This window comes from Anabrus simplex, chromosome 1 (assembly GCF_040414725.1).
Source record: "Anabrus simplex isolate iqAnaSimp1 chromosome 1, ASM4041472v1, whole genome shotgun sequence".
In the NCBI taxonomy this organism is placed as follows: domain Eukaryota; kingdom Metazoa; phylum Arthropoda; class Insecta; order Orthoptera; family Tettigoniidae; genus Anabrus; species Anabrus simplex.
Window position 1 is genome coordinate 217,542,710 of NC_090265.1, and position 18,333 is coordinate 217,561,042.

At 37.2% G+C, this 18,333-nt stretch overlaps 1 protein-coding gene across 2 annotated transcripts in view; it reads left to right on the forward strand.

The window, feature by feature from the left end:
• The window catches only part of LOC136885811 (protein draper), a 314,515-nt gene that overhangs the window by 200,766 nt on the left and 95,416 nt on the right, over nucleotides 1-18,333 (forward strand). For both annotated transcript variants that reach the window (XM_067158547.2, XM_067158548.2), the window contains exon 9: nucleotides 15,343-15,509. In XM_067158547.2, the coding sequence (XP_067014648.2) occupies nucleotides 15,343-15,509 (167 nt within the window). The remainder of the gene's footprint in view (nucleotides 1-15,342; nucleotides 15,510-18,333) is intronic.

Below are 18,333 nucleotides of genomic sequence, written 5' to 3' on the forward strand. Positions count from 1 at the left end.
ATTATCCAAGTGCATTATTTGAACATTGTAAATGCACCTTGTTGGATACAATTCGGAAATAGTTTTTCCATGGCATTTGAAATGTTTCAACTGTGAATCAAGGTTAACTGCATGCAGTAACGGGCCCTAGAATATTTTGTAATGCGGCAAGGGTTGGTACTTCTGAATTACGAATTGGCAATTAATTCGAAATCACGTAATTCAAAGTCCGATTTTTGAGTCCCAATGACTTTGAATTAACGAGGTTTTACTGTATTCCTGAATTCATTCTCTTTTGATATTCTGTGTAAATGAACATTGGCTTGTAAAGGAAGAGGTTGACTTTTATATTCCCCCAGGATACAAGGTAATTAGATATTTGTGTAGAAGTAGGATTTCAAATGGTGGAGTTGCAATATATAAGAGAATAAAATAAATACCAGCATGAAATACACTATTTGAAACTAAGATCAGTTCTGTGTAGAAAAGCTATTTGAAGTACCTGGGGTGATATTTACTCATATTAAACTGATAATTGTTTCTCTTTTTCGAACACCTGATTCCGACATTAACATCTTTATGAACTTGTGGAATAATTTGTCTGAGTACTTGGAAAGGTATCAAAACTATAAAATCTATTACAATGGAGACATTAATATTCACACTTCAGTTCAATCATATGCCAAAGTCCATTTTTGTGATCTTAAGGTCTTCTATCTTTCCAATGACCAACCCACTAGAAAAATTCCTGTTTAGACAATATCATTACTAATGTTCATAAAAGTGATTTTACATGTGGTGTCACAGAGCCTCCTTTGTCTGATCAGTGCGATCTCTGGTTAAAATTCAAAAGTGTCTTCGGAAAACAAAATAACCACAGACAACTTAAATACTTTAGTATGTTGTGAGATAATATTTTTAACCCTCAGAGTGCCGAGGAGCGCTATTGTGCTCCTCCCCACTCCTGCTAAAATTGCTGGGAACGTGACTGCGCTCTTCTCGCTAGTGCCTTAATAAACACAAATTAATGAGTATTGTTTCATTGTTGTGAGGAAAAATGGTTGTTGTAGGATAATAAAAGCACAGAATTTTCATTATTGCATGCAGATTGTCACTACATTTGCTTGTTCGGGTTTTATCAGTGCTTGAATTTGGTGTATGTTTTATGAAGTTTCACTGAGTAGCTAGTGAAAATGGCAGGAAGGCATGATGCTTACGGTGATGTGTTTGCGAACAATGATTAATTGGTGGAGTATTTGAACACTTCACCCTTTAATGGGAGTGATTCTGAGAATAATGACGCGGACAGTGACGGTGACAGTGGTGAGGTTATGGCGGGAACCGTGTAAGAGCTGCGAATATATCTGAGAGCTTGGAGGATTCCGAACTTAGTGATGGAGCAAATAACTGTCATGAGAATGATGGTGATGGTAGTAATTCTCCCCAAAGATATGTGTTCCGGGAGGTTTTCGTAGGAAGTGACACTCATTATCACCCTAGGTTTTATCACTGTATCGTCAGAGATGGGAATTACACACATGCCGACAATATCTTCATACTGGAACACTTATTCTTGAGTCGTCCCATGGTTTTAGATGATGTTCTCAAGGAACAGATTCCAGCTAATACTGAAATTCTTCCACCTTTTTGAATACTGATTCATTGTTTCCACCAGGGCATGGGATATATGATCATGTGCTCACTTCAGTCCTCCTATGGATCACACCAACAATTTGTTCAGACACCATTACACTCCCCACCAACACCTTAGCATAGACAAGTCATTTGTTGGAACAAGATGTCATTCACCGGGCGAGTTGGCCGTGCGTGTAGAGGCGCGCGGCTGTGAGCTTGCATCCGGGAGATAGTAGGTTCGAATCCCACTATCGGCAGCCCTGAAAATGATTTTCCGTTGTTTCCCATTTTCACACCAGGAAAATGCTGGGGCTGTACCTTAATTAAGGCCACGGCCGCTTCCTTCCAACTCCTAGGCCTTTCCTATCCCATCGTCGCCATAAGACCTATCTGTGTCGGTGCGAAGTAAAGCCCCTAGCAAAAAAAAAAAGTCATTCATCATTGTTGCAGTATCTTCCAAACAAAAAACATCACAAATGAGGGATAAAATTCAGGATGCTGTGTGACTCAGTATCACATTAAAAATATACAGAAACATGGACTAGCATTTCTTGTTGTGACTAAATTACTGGCGACAGGCAACTACCTAATGAAGAGGTATCATGTGATAACGGACAATTTCTTTACTACGATTAGTCTGGCCCAGCATTTGTTTTCTAAGGGAACAGTCTTCACAGGTACTCTCTAGTAAAACAGGAAGGATATCCCTTCAGAACTGAAAAGTAAATTTGCTACCGGGAAAAAAATCTTTAAAAAGCATCCAGTTTTGCTCTTGTGTGTGCATTTTATTGCCAAGAGCAAAACTACCACTAAACCAAGAAAGAGAACAGACCCCCTAAGAAGATAACAGAACCAACAATTATACACCAGTGCAACGAATTTATAGTGGGTGTTGATAGTTTGGATATGATGCTATACACTTACCAAGATGAGCGTCGGACACTCAAGTTTTGGAAGAAGGCTTTCTTATCAATTTTCACGAGAATGGTCCTGAATGCATATATTATCTGTAAGGAAAACTCCTCTACCAAGAAATGACGAAGTTAAAATTGACATCTTCCATTATTCTTGAACTCGAAAATGAGTGGATGTCAGAAAAGAACCCCTTATCTCCAGCACAACATCCGACAGATCCAAGTTCTCCCGGAGCGCTACTGGAAAAACTTCCGGGACGTAACCTAAAATGATGTGCCGTGTTTAGCAAGAAAGATGGCGGACCAGTAAAGAGATCCCATTTACAGTGTGTAAAGTGCAGATGGGGGCTCCAACTATTATGCTTGGGGGTCCACAAGTGTTAAAAATTGTAGTGACTGAAAAAGTGTAAACAAGTACATGATTTTCTTGTAGTGTTAAAAGAATTCAATAAATACTAGGCAGAATATCCTTTTTTACATCTGACTGCGAGCAAGTACACATCATAAGACATCCTAACACATCATTCTTAGGTGAGTACTTACGTCTTTCAGGTAACTCTTGTAGATCTGAACTTGAAAAATTTAATCTGCTTCGTGCTAATTTCCCAGGAAAAGTTTTTCTTCCCCAAATCTGACCTCTTATTTGGTATTATTTGCTATCAATATCAATACAGTCAAACTTTCTGAGAAATTTGGGACAATAATCAATTATCTGGATTTAGAATTTGGAGAATTATGGGTCATCTTGTTCAACCTTGCAATTTGGTCGTAAAGCAGGTGGCATTCTTAGCATACCTACTGTAAATAGGCGTGGCAGTAAGAGGGATAAGCTGAGAAATGAATTACTGTACATAAATTTTGAAAACATGATAGCAAACTCCAGTAATGTATCAGAAGCAACTGAACTTTTTTTTGCCAATGTTAGGATCCTGTATGAGAGTATGTTGTCTTAGAAAACAAAGATAGACGCATCAGGTAAATATGAAGTAAACAGAAAGGGAAATGGTACACTCCCTGCCTTGCAACTATTAGGAATCTAATTATGATTTATTACTAGGATGTGGATGTTGTTGAAATGTCATCTTTTTTCCTTTGCATTAGAACATTGTTCAATGTTACAGATATTCATTCTACAGTATAACAAAGGATATCAACACGTTTTTATTTTGCATTCATTTTGCATTATTGACCAGATTTGGGATAATCTGTCATTATTTCGGTTTTAGTTCATTATATACCATTTTGAAGAATGTTTGGATCATTTTAAAGTTTTTAAAATTTAGGCATGTATTCTTTATTGTGAAGCCTCCGTGGCTCAGGCGGCAGCACGTCGGCCTCCCTCCGCTGGATTCCGTGGTTCAAATCCCTGTCACTCCACGTGAGATTTGTGCTGGACAAACCGGAGGCTTTGGGTACTCCGGTTTTCCCTGTCATCTTTTATTCCAGCAACACTCTCCAATATCATTTCATTTCATCTGTTAGTCATTAATCAGTGCCCCTGAGCGAGTGCGACAGGCCTTGGCAGCAGGAACAATTTCTATCCTCGCCGCAAGATGGGAGCTTCATTCATTCCATCCCTGACCTGGTCATTGACTGGAAAACAGGTTGTAGGTTTTCATTTTTCATTGTCAGATACATTGTCCACATGTGACAATATACAAAATTGTAATTCTTTCTTATGCATGGGTAAATTTATCAACTATCTTTCATGGCCAACCAAACTGATCAGCAGTTGTAGGTGACTAAACAAGGGTTCTGTGAGACTTGTATATCCCAGATATGTGCAGAAAAACACAATTCGTATAATTATGAGAAAATATTTCCTAATGTGTCTCAAGCCCCAATCTTCACATCCGGCCCTGCAGCCAGTCATTCACCTCTGTGTTCCTCAAAGCAAAGAACAGAGAAAAGAGAAGGGATTGGAAACAACAGTCAACTTTCTGCTTAAGTACAGAATTATCCTCCGAAGTGTATACAATAGTTCTGTGCAAGAAACATACAAAAGTGAAACCACTGCAAAGTGGGTTTTTAAATCAGTTAGCAAATGAATTTGAGAACTATGTGTTTATGACAGATGGGCACCTTGTAGTTTGTAAATTGTGCAATGTTAAAGTGAGTACGGACTATACATCAGCACTTTAACTGGGAAAAACATCTGAAATCTGTAATGAGTGCAAAGGAGTTCCCAGGTTCGTTGTGGGGGTAGAGTGCTGGCACTAAATCCAGTAAATGTTTATATCCATATTATATACACCTCCAAGTAAATGATGAGATATTTATTTTTGTAAAAATAAGAGCTATGCAATGAACAGAACATGGATTATATTATGTGTAAAACCATTTTGAACAGTTTTTTTAGTCATGTTTTGCTTATTTTATGGCACTTTTCTGTAACTTTAAAGGCATTGTATTGATCATTTTTAGTTATTCTTTAGGTCAACAACATCCACCCCCTATTTATTACATTAAAGCAAAAGAGGAGGTTCTTCAGATGATAAAGAAACGTATGTCTTTATTAAAAAGTGTTATCGTGAAGAAATTAAAGGAGCAAAAAAGCAAGCTAATGATTATTCTATTAACAACTCAAAAAATAAATGTAAAGCAGCTTAGTCAGTTATAAATACTGAAATTGGTAGGACAGAGGATAGTGTCGATGTTAATAGAACCTGATGTATTGAATGAATATTTTGTAAATAGCTTCAAATATATGAAACACAGTAACAGCTCATGTGATAATGAAACTATGTACGATAGCATGTTAAAAAGTAATGGAATTCCTGGAACTTGCAGAGCTCCATTTAGGTGGCAAGAGATAAAGCCTGAAAAAGTCCTTAATATAGTAGCAGAATGAAATTCCTCAAATTACTAAGATTATTATGGCTTAAGTAACTAATTTTTTACATACAATTTATAAAATATACATTTAATGTTAACCTAGTCAATACTTACAATACCACATTTTGTGGTTAAATAATTACAAATGATAGAAAGGTTGTGAACATGTTTCGCCCTTCTTAATGGGCATCATCAGCACAATGGATAATCTTAAAACAAATAATTACAATTAAGAACATTTACAAATATTGGTCATATAAAATTGGAATGAGATGTTATGATGTTGAAAGTTATTTTCGATATCATGATTAGACTAACGCTAATAACAGAACAAGATAGACACTCCACGGCATTTGATTCTAACCACCACGGCATTCGATTCTAACCATTGAGATTTACACAACAATCTGGAAGACTACTGTTATAGCGTTAACCATTCCAACTTGTACATCGGATAAATTTTCAACGTATATTCCATTTCAATGTATTCTCACCTGAAGGTGTTTTAACCAGTTTAACTGAAGAAATAACGCCAATTGTTCATTCCTGACCTAATTTCCACAATAGGAACATATGTTTTATACACATCTTTTTCTTCAAATCTGCTTGGCGGTGAACACGACAATAACATTGACTATTATTAATAATATTATTAATTAATAATCTTGACCATGATGGTCGGGATTGGATCCGTATTGACTTAGTAACAGTAAATATGTTGGAAGATAGTCCGCCTAGTCAATACTATTCATTTATTTACCTTTCACCTTAACATCTAGTACATCTTTCGAGAATATTATGCATTCTCTTCCTCAGCTAGTGGATTAAAATTCAGTATACAATAAGACCTGACTAAAATACGGGGGCCCCCATTAAAATTCAAAACAGTGAGTATGACAATGTGACACTTAAAAATTTTGGATAGTACAAACATAGAATTAAAATCCCATTTTGTCAAGTACAAATTAAAAACACAATATAGTCTAATTAATGTCTAATTAAATACAACGTCTTGTGATGATATGAATTCACAGTGTCCTTGAAGTTGCCTTGCGTAGTTCAAAAATGTTGAGTTAAGAATGAATGAAATTGCATTAAAACTTGAAATATTGGACACAGCGTCGTATAATGATGTGAATTTACGGTGTCCTAGGAATTATAATACTATCTTGCGTAGTTCAATTGGATTTGTACAAGAATAAATGATGTTGCGTTAAAACTTGGAGTCCTGCCATTATCTTCGGTTGATAGATGTATTATGCAGCCAGGTTGAAAATAGGTTAAAATGGTCTATAAAAAGGAAATGAAATAAAAATTAACAAAAGGCTCCGACATGAACAAATGAGAATACAATGGGGTAAAAATATTAAACCTTATCAGTGTGATGATGTAAATATTACGTGTGGCATGCATGTGTTAGATAGATGTTGAGGCACCTGATGTTGTATGGCAACTGGTTACAGAATTACATTGGGTTGCGTGTTGGATGGAAGGAGGGGTGGAAGGAACCGCCCCTGATACTACAGTCATACTTCCCCCTTTCTCTAGGGCATTCATTTGTTTGCCTTTGCTTAATGAATGTAATAAAGTCATATCACGTTCAATATTTGTGAAATGATGGTTGCTTTCATGCATGTGTTCACACATTGCAGAGTATCTAGAATGTTTTCATGCATTGACATGCTCTTTATACCGTACCACCACACTTCTACCTGACCGTCCGACATATTTTTTTCCGCAATCTTGGCACGACAGTTTGTATACTCCTGATTTACTGAACCTACTGTTGGTGTTTACACTATTCGAATTGAACAATAAATTATTATTATTATTGTCTGTCCTAAAGGATACATGGATATTGTGTTTTCTAAATAGTTTAGCCAAACTGTATGATTGTTTATTAATGTGAATGTAGCGAATTTCTTTTTTTCTTCCTTATTTACAAGTAGGGTGTTAGGTCTATTCACGACCTTACTCTTTATCCTATTGACATAGCTTTTGGGGTAACCGTTTCTTTTGGCAATATCTTGTATAATGTTTATCTCTTTATTAAAATCATTTCTGTTTAATGGTATTCTTACTGCTCTATTGATGAAGCTGTAAAATGCCGCTTTCTTATGTTCTCCTGGGTGGTTCGAGTCTTTCCTAATAACATCTGTGTGTGTAAGTTTTCTAAATACTTGGTAAATCAGGTTTTTATTGTCTCTAGTTAATGTTACGTCTAAGTAGTTTAGACTTTTATTATCTTCCAACTCGATTGTAAACATTATATGTTTATCAAGGTTGTTTAATTGGTCTAACAGTTCGTTTGGCTTGAGTTCTTGTTCATTAATGATTGCGAACGCGTCATCAACAAACCTTAACCGTAAGTTTAATCCTTTTATTTTACAGATTACAAATTGCAAAAATTTGATAATGAGAACAACCTAAATGAACACATTGCAGAAGACAATCAGTTATTTAAATTGGTAACCCAATACCCTAGTAAGAGGCCAAATGATGTCAAGCGTGTAAGGGGGGAAGTATGACTGTAGTATCAGGGGCGGTTCCTTCCACCCCTCCTTCCATCCAACACGCAACCCAATGTAATTCTGTAACCAGTTGCCATACAACATCAGGTGCCTCAACATCTACCTAACACATGCATGCCACACGTAATATTTACATCATCACACTGGTAAGGTTTAATATTTTTACCCCGTTGTATTCTCATTTGTTCATGTCGGAGCCTTTTGTTAATTTTTATTTCATTTCCTTTTTATAGACCATTTTAACCTATTTTCAACCTGGCTGCATAATACATCTATCAACCGAAGATAATGGCAGGACTCCAAGTTTTAACGCAACATCATTTATTCTTGTACAAATCCAATTGAACTACGCAAGATAGTATTATAATTCCTAGGACACCGTAAATTCACATCATTATACGACGCTGTGTCCAATATTTCAAGTTTTAATGCAATTTCATTCATTCTTAACTCAACATTTTTGAACTACGCAAGGCAACTTCAAGGACACTGTGAATTCATATCATCACAAGACGTTGTATTTAATTAGACATTAATTAGACTATATTGTGTTTTTAATTTGTACTTGACAAAATGGGATTTTAATTCTATGTTTGTACTATCCAAAATTTTTAAGTGTCACATTGTCATACTCACTGTTTTGAATTTTAATGGGGGCCCCCGTATTTTAGTCAGGTCTTATTGTATACTGAATTTTAATCCACTAGCTGAGGAAGAGAATGCATAATATTCTCGAAACATGTACTAGATGTTAAGGTGAAAGGTAAATAAATGAATAGTATTGACTAGGCGGACTATCTTCCAACATATTTACCAATAACATTGACTTTCACCAAAAATTAAAAGAAGAGGATCCATTTCAATTCCAGACGAATGCTGATATATATTTTTTAGACAATATTGTAAAAATGTACTACAATAGTTTTAACTTCTGTTTGCAACATTCACGTCAAACTTTCTAATCATTATATCGAAAATAACTTTCAACATCATAACATCTCATTCCAATTTTATATGACCAATATTTGTAAACGTTCTTAATTGTAATTATTTGTTTTAAGATTATCCATTGTGCTGATGATGCCCATTAAGAAGGGCGAAACATGTTCACAACCTTTCTATCATTTGTAATTATTTTACCACAAAATGTGGTATTGTAAGTATTGACTAGGTTAACATTAAATGTATATTTTATAAATTGTTTGTAATCACTATCGTCAATACGGATCAAAAATGAGATTAATGACTTGTAATTAAGTAACTATATCGTAAAACAAATTATTGGCATAATATTAGTTCCCTTTAACTCAGCTGATCGACTGGATACTGACTGAAGGAATTTTTCCAGATATTTTGAAATTTAGTCACAATACATGTCTTTAAGAATGGTGATTGATTCGATCCAAGCAACTATCGACCCATTTCAATTGTTCCAGTTATATCTAAAATAATAGAATATTGCATAAAGGAGCAGTTAACATATTTTTAAAAGTACAATTTATTCAATAACACACAGTTCGGTTTCAGAACTGGTAAATACACCATTAACTCATTGGCATACTTTGTCGTTTACCAGGCGGCTGCGCGTGCAGTGACCATTTATTCACAGACGCCTGACAGGCAGTCTACTGAGAGGTAAGCTTTCTGAAACTAGTTCAAGCCTTCTCTCCATAGATGGCATGACATGCAGTATACTGTCTGAAAGCTGGGAATCTGCTCTCTCTTGAAGTTGGAACGAACATCATAGATTGCGTTATTACCCGCTTGATAATCACTACAAATGGCTGGCCCTAATAAACATTGTATTGCAAGGAATAAAATCAAACATATATTATGGGATAGTCAGAGTGAATTTGGCAGTGATGTAGTTTTAGAAAATTAAACAGTTTTATGTACTAGCAGTGAAAATTACAGCAGCAATACAAAAAATTTCACGTGAGAGTGATGACGCGTTTGAAAGTGATTATGATAATGAAATCCATCCTGCCTACAAAAAGACAAAGAAAGATGGCTGGGAATGGAATAAAACAGGTGGTTAACCATCCAAATATGATTTTATATGAAATTCTGGAATAAAACCCATCATAAACAGGACCTACAGAAATTGTTCTTCTGGGTGCTGTACTTAATCACATCCAACAAGGGTATGATTAAAATTCAGTATATTGCAGATTATATGTATGAATCTTAGTAGCATAAAATTGTATCTTATGCATGAAAAAATTGTATACACACGCATGCTCAGTACATTAAAATTAGTATTTCAATGGATTAAAGCTGCAGAAACTGTTGTGACTGAGCTAATACAGGGTTTTAAGTCTCACCACATAAAATGTGCTACATTGTTAGAACTCAGTAAAGCTTTTGATTCTGTACCACATGGTATACTAATAAGAAAGCTTAACTATTATGGGGTTAAAGATGTAGAGTTATTAATCACATCCTATCTCAATGGTAGACATCAAATCGTACAAGTTGAAAACCAAAAATCTGTAGCACTCAAAGTACAAACAGGTGTAGTTCAGGGTTCTGTTGTATGACTTTTCCTCTTCCTTATGTATATAAATGATATTGTAACTAATTTACCCTGTAGGTCAGTGCTCTGTGCAGATGTTATCACTATCATAACAATTGGTAACGACTTAAAAACTGTGGAAGATAAAAAGTTAGAGATGCTATAGAAATCATCTAATTGGTTGCAGGCTAATAAACTATTTTTAAATAGTAACAAGACAGAAGTTATTTAATTTCTCTTAATTCAATCAATTTTAGATGAGAAACATAGTTCTGTCAAATTATTGGAAATACATTTGGATTCAAAGTTAATCTGGTACACACAAGTTATCTAAAAGACTGTCTGAAAGAGTTAGTTAGTAATAATTGGATGTTGTGTGCATTACTGTGCTTTCTTCCATTCCCATTTATCATGCAGTTCCATATTGAAGGGAAATTCAGCATACGAGGACGGTTTGAAAAGTTCTCGGAATCACCGCTAGATGGAAATTCTAAGTTCCCATAGGGAAATAGATTCTTTTCCACCAATAGAGCATATCAAAATCAGATCAAAATTAGATGGATGGCTTTTCCGGCGTTTGCTCTATTAACCAGCGTTTCGTCTTAGGTCTGACACTAGACTCTTCAGAGTGGGATGTGTCAGACCCTACCCACTGACGCTGGGGTGTATGCAGGTGAACTTATCAGAAGCTTATTTATTGAAGCACAGTCTGATAACTGCATACGGGAGATAAAACTCCACAATGGAATTAATGCTCGCCTAGCAATTCCAAATGGAAATTCTAAGTTCCCATAGGGAATTAGATTCTTTTCCACCAATAGAGCATATCAAAATCAGATCAAAATTAGATGGATGGCTTTTCCGGCGTTTGCTCTATTAACCAGCGTTTCGTCTTAGGTCTGACACTAGACTCTTCAGAGTGGGATGTGTCAGACCCTACCCACTGACGCTGGGGTGTATGCAGGTGAACTTATCAGAAGCTTATTTATTGAAGCACAGTCTGATAACTGCATACAGGAGATAAAACTCCACAATGGAATTAATGCCCGCCTAGCAATTCCAAATGGAAATTCTAAGTTCCCATAGGGAATTAGATTCTTTTCCACCAATAGAGCATATCAAAATCAGATCAAAATTAGATGGATGGCTTTTCCGGCGTTTGCTCTATTAACCAGCGTTTCGTCTTAGGTCTGACACTAGACTCTTCAGAGTGGGATGTGTCAGACCCTACCCACTGACGCTGGGGTGTATGCAGGTGAACTTATCAGAAGCTTATTTATTGAAGCACAGTCTGATAACTGCATACGGGAGATAAAACTCCACAATGGAATTAATGCCCGCCTAGCAATTCCAAATGGAAATTCTAAGTTCCCATAGGGAATTAGATTCTTTTCCACCAATAGAGCATATCAAAATCAGATGGATGGCTTTTCCGGCGTTTGCTCTATTAACCAGCGTTTCGTCTTAGGTCTGACACTAGACTCTTCAGAGTGGGATGTGTCAGACCCTACCCACTGACGCTGGGGTGTATGCAGGTGAACTTATCAGAAGCTTATTTATTGAAGCACAGTCTGATAACTGCATACGGGAGATAAAACTCCACAATGGAATTAATGCCCGCCTAGCAATTCCAAATGGAAATTCTAAGTTCCCATAGGGAATTAGATTCTTTTCCACCAATAGAGCATATCAAAATCAGATCAAAATTAGATGGATGGCTTTTCCGGCGTTTGCTCTATTAACCAGCGTTTCGTCTTAGGTCTGACACTAGACTCTTCAGAGTGGGATGTGTCAGACCCTACCCACTGACGCTGGGGTGTATGCAGTTATCAGACTGTGCTTCAATAAATAAGCTTCTGATAAGTTCACCTGCATACACCCCAGCGTCAGTGGGTAGGGTCTGACACATCCCACTCTGAAGAGTCTAGTGTCAGACCTAAGACGAAACGCTGGTTAATAGAGCAAACGCCGGAAAAGCCATCCATCTAATGTTGATCTGATTTTGATATGCTCTATTGGTGGAAAAGAATCTAATTCCCTATGGGAACTTAGAATTTCCATTTGGAATTGCTAGGCGGGCATTAATTCCATTGTGGAGTTTTATCTCCCGTATGCAGTTATCAGACTGTGCTTCAATAAATAAGCTTCTGATAAGTTCACCTGCATACACCCCAGCGTCAGTGGGTAGGGTCTGACACATCCCACTCTGAAGAGTCTAGTGTCAGACCTAAGACGAAACGCTGGTTAATAGAGCAAACGCCGGAAAAGCCATCCATCTAATTTTGATCTGATTTTGATATGCTCTATTGGTGGAAAAGAATCTAATTCCCTATGGGAACTTAGAATTTCCATTTGGAATTGCTAGGCGGGCATTAATTCCATTGTGGAGTTTTATCTCCCGTATGCAGTTATCAGACTGTGCTTCAATAAATAAGCTTCTGATAAGTTCACCTGCATACACCCCAGCGTCAGTGGGTAGGGTCTGACACATCCCACTCTGAAGAGTCTAGTGTCAGACCTAAGACGAAACGCTGGTTAATAGAGCAAACGCCGGAAAAGCCATCCATCTAATTTTGATCTGATTTTGATATGCTCTATTGGTGGAAAAGAATCTAATTCCCTATGGGAACTTAGAATTTCCATTTGGAATTGCTAGGCGGGCATTAATTCCATTGTGGAGTTTTATCTCCCGTATGCAGTTATCAGACTGTGCTTCAATAAATAAGCTTCTGATAAGTTCACCTGCATACACCCCAGCGTCAGTGGGTAGGGTCTGACACATCCCACTTTGAAGAGTCTAGTGTCAGACCTAAGACGAAACGCTGGTTAATAGAGCAAACGCCGGAAAAGCCATCCATCACCGCTAGATGTCGGTGCTAGAGCAACGAGGTTCCCGCGCAATAATCACACATCCTTTGTTAGTGAACACGTGGCGCGTCAGTGCTCTAGCTGCAGGAGTGTGGTAGTGACGACTCTTTGTTGTTGTTCCCGCGTAGTGATTTGTGACAATGGAAAAAACTGAGATTCGAGCAGTGATTAAATACTTTGTAAAGAAAGGTACGGTATGAAAGCAAAGGAAATTCATGCAGACTTTCAGAACACACTGGGGGACTCTGCTCTTTCATTTTCAACTGTTGCCAAGTGGACCAACGAGTTTAAATTTGGTTGGGAGAGCTTGGATGATGATCCGCGTAGTGGACGGCCGAAAAGTGTTGCGACCCCAGAATTTATCGCAAAAGTGCATAAAATGGTCGTGGAGAATCGTCGACTGAAAGTGCGGGAGATTGCTGAAGCTGTAGGGATGTCTTCCGAATGGGTGTATTATATTTTAAGCGAAGAATTGGGTATTAAAAAATTATCCGCAAGATGGGTGCCGCGGCTCTTGACATTGGACAATAAACGCACTAGATTGGAAATGTCCGAACAAAGTCTGGCCCGTTTTCAGTGCAACCAACAAGATTTTTTGCGCTGGTTTGTGACTACAGATGAAACTTGGGTCCACTACTATACCCCAGAGACAAAACAGCAGTCAAAAAGCAGTGGAAACATGCTGATTCACCACCACCAAAGAAAGCAAAGGCAGTGCGTTGGGCCGGAAAGGTCATGGCCTCAGTTTTCTGGGATGCAAAAGGCATTCTGCTGATAGATTATCTTCCTACTGGCCAAACAATTACGGGCAATACTATGCAAACCACCTAGACCAACTACAGGAAAAGATACGCGAAACAAGGCCTGGTTTGGCAGGGAAAAAGGTTATCTTTCATCAGGACAATGCTCTGCCGCACACAAGTGTTATTACCATGGCAAAACTTCATGAACTGGGGTACGAATTGTTGCCACATCCACCTTATTCACCTGATTTGGCACCATCAGACTTTCTTCTATTCCCCAAGCTGAAAATTTTCCTCGGTGGATGGAGATTTTCTACAAGGGAAGAACTGACAGCCGAATTGGAGAGGTATTTTGCAGGCCTGGAGGAATATCATTTTCGAGATGGGATCAAGGCATTGGAACATCGCTGGTCCAAATGCATTAGTCTACAGGGAGACTATGTTGAAAAATAAAAGCTATTCCACCGAGGTAAGATACTTAATTCTAGTACATTCCGAGAACTTTTCAAACCACCTACGTACGCTCAAGATAGGTTCAAGTGGCAAAAGAAGGCAATAAGATGTGTAAAAGGCAAGGCCAATAGGGAGTTGTGCAGGCCTATGTTTCAAGCACATACTATTATGACTCTCCCATCACTATACATATTTCATTGCATTCTTAATATTAAAGAAAATCTTGATCTGTTATCTTATAGAAGTACACTCATACGATACACGGAAAAGGAATGATTTAGATTTACCACACTTTAGATTAAAAAAGACACGAGAAATTGATAGATATAATGGTATTAAATTATTCAGTAAGCTACTTGCCGAATAGAAAGATATGCCCTTAAGTAGCTTTAAAACAATCTCAAAATCTGGCTGATATTAAACAGTTTTTATTCCCTATCTGAATTTGAAGAAAAAGTAACTCTATCGTCAAGGGGTGAATATGGAAATCTGCACTTTCCTAATAGGTAGGTAACTCTGGTATTTATAATCAGCTCCACAGTTGCTATTGAATAAACAAATAGCCCAAAGTGCCATGATAAGCTGACATTTAGATGTTTTTATATTTTTTAAACTTTAACTTATGTATTGTATTTAACTCTGTCTGTTGTCACTGTATGTTGTCTAATGACAATAAACAACAGTATTATCACTATTATTATTATTATTATTATTATTATTATTATTATTATTATTATTATTATTATTATTATTATTAACTACATCTGTTTCTCATAAATTAAATAGGACTGATGATTAAGAATAATTGTGTGATTATGTAGAGTTTTTATTCTATTTCATTTAATTTCAATAACTTGCTCTGATTTCAGGTGCCATCCATGGACAGGGAAATGTGAATGTAAAGCTGGCTGGGATGGCAAAACATGTTCTCGACCTTGTCCCTTATACACATATGGCAAAGGTTGCCAGAATATATGCAACTGTAAAAATGATGCTCAATGCTCACCAGTAAATGGAACGTGCATCTGTGCAGCAGGTAAAAACTGAGGAACCGAGGGGGGAGGGGATCTCAATCTTTCCTATTCTATTTTGAAAGAATAGTAGTTAAATGTTGGTTACTTAAAATAAATAAAAAGGTAAATTCTTTGTGTTAAGATCCAAGCCTGTGGGGAAACTGATTATTAGTAAAACTAAATAACTATCTCAAATATAAAGTTTTACTTCCTTAAAACTTTAAAGCAGTGAAATGATGAAAAAAAAAAATCCAATATATGCATTAACATAGCCTACATGACATAAAATGTTTGCTGCATATTCATAGTTAATCAACATTAAATAAATGTTCTGTTGCTATGTGGGTTGATGACATTTGAAACAAAATGTAACATTTAATATTACTTGTGTCTACTATAGACTTGGATCAAAATAGGTGCAAAGTTTTCTGTATTACAGTAGACTTGCACTTACTGATCATGTGTACAACACGGGAGAGATAGTCATGGCTATTTCATACTTCTAAACCCATTTACAATCTCATGTAACCAGTGGTGGCTCGTGCAGAAAATCAGTAGTGTGCTATAACCCATCCCCCCTCGAAATAATAAAAATATTTAGAAACATATGCGGTTTTCAAGAGGCTCCCCACTTAGTTTTCCATACCAAACAAACATGCAAACAACCCCAACACATAAACACATTTCTCATACAAAACTAATTAAGCACATCTGCAATGACAAAACATTTACGAACTCGGAAACACTTGGTGTGAGCGTGCAAAAAAAACAGAACTTCTCAATGTTGCCAAAATGATTGAAATAAAACCAGCAATGTCTATGTTGTTATAGTGAAATTTATAAACTAGACATTTTTTAATTAAGGAAAATCACAATATCATGTCCTTATTTTGACAACATAAAAAGTACAATTTTTATAGTTCACCGATTTACAAATGTGGCTATGGAACAGGCAAGTTGGGAGTATTAAAAGACCTCACGGGAACAGCTGATGGCTTCCTGTACAGTATTTTGTTTACCCGTTCGCTTTTAGCGATCCTCTCTTAAATATTACCGCTGAGTCAAGAGGGTGCCACCTGCCACATTCTCATTTTGGTTGAAATTCAATGGTGACTGGTGTTGCCTCTCTGTGGTCGAATGAAGACTTGCTCTAAAGTGATGTCTTGGCTGTTGTTTCCACAGTACATCGGAAAAGTTGGGCATGCATGCGCAAAAGGCAGAGTTCCTGCTTTTTGGCAAAAAGCTTAGAAATAATCACTGAGCTGTGATCTGCAAAGCACCTGGCGTGGAGCGCATGACTAATTTATCTGCGGTTACCTGGCTGTGAGGGGAGTTGAATGATTTCCTATTCTTTGGCTGACGTCTTTTTCAGTGCACTGTATTTGATTGTAGAATATTATTAAAATAATTTATTTTTTAAATAGACAATATGCTGCAGCACTTCAGCGTGTAATGTACAGCCACCCCTGCATGTAACCCATTTGCTTGATATTTCTTAGCATTATTGTTGTACAGTGGCAGCTGTCAGCTGGTCAATGTAGCGGTTTCTCAGATTGTCAGCAAATTCTCTGTTTCTTCCCGTTGTCATTCCAATATAGACTGTTGCTTCTTCAGTCTGTCCCGTCTGGCAAGTAGCCCTCACACATTTCCGATGCCGCTTGAGTAGGAACGGAAAGCATCACTCCTGGGAGATGCCCTAGCAGTCAGATCCAGAATTTGACTAGACACAACTATTAATACGGCTAAGACACAAATATTAATACCAACCGATGTGTCGCTCCATCTGTCATTTAAGGCATTTGATATCCACTACCAGATTCTAATAAGAAGCCACTCCTCTGGAGAACAGACATCTTTTGTAGCTGCGGCACTGAAGATAGTTCCTCAGTTTTATCAGCTGTCGGGATGTGCCATCCTCTTTTGCCCTCAAAACTGCTGACCGTTCTTTCCTCTAATCCTGGAAAGGGACCCTCGCAAAGTGCTTCCAACCAGGCTAGCTGGACCAAGGTTTCTTAAAGAAGTGTTAACCTTTTATCATTTGCCCTTAGCCCTGGCTTGTGACAGGCATGGTCTAGTTTCCCAAACATTGGGTCCAGGTTGGCAGGGTTTCCCATTTGCTTGACCAATATAATTTATTTGGAAATGCTATTGGTTTTAACTTCCAAATACTTGTTTTCAAGAAAGGAGATAAGGAAGTATGTAATAATTACAGGAGAACTGCAACAAACACAGTGTTACCAAAATCATGGAAAGAATATTAGAACGAGCAACTTCAAGAACAGCAGTCTGGTTTCATAATAGGAAGATCAACATTGGAGCCAAGTTTGCTTTATGGGGCAAAATATAAAAATAACTGGGAATATGGAAAGGATATGATAGACATTTATTGATTGCAAAATTTAGGAAAGGTCTGTGATAGTGTTCCCAGAACAAAAGCTTGGAAAATTCTGGTGCAGAAAAGCATTGAAAAATAAATTGAGAAAGCATTGAGAAAGAATAGTTCTGCATCATGTATAGATAAAGGGTTCTATGACGATTAATAGAACTTTGCTACAAACACCAGTTGTAGTCTAAGCATTTATTAGTGGACTTTCTACCCTAGCTACAGTTTTGTCAATTTACTTTATATACCTTATTTCTCTTATTACATATTTTCCCAATGAATCACCATAATTATTTCTTGATACATCAACCTGACTCTGATAAGTAAATATTCACGGCCTGTTTCCAGTCATTCGACTGGGTCAGGAATGGAATGGAATGGAATGAATGAAGCCCCCATTTAGCAGCGAGGTTAGGAATTGTGCTGGCTGCCAAAGCCTGTCGCACTCCTCTGGGGCAATGATT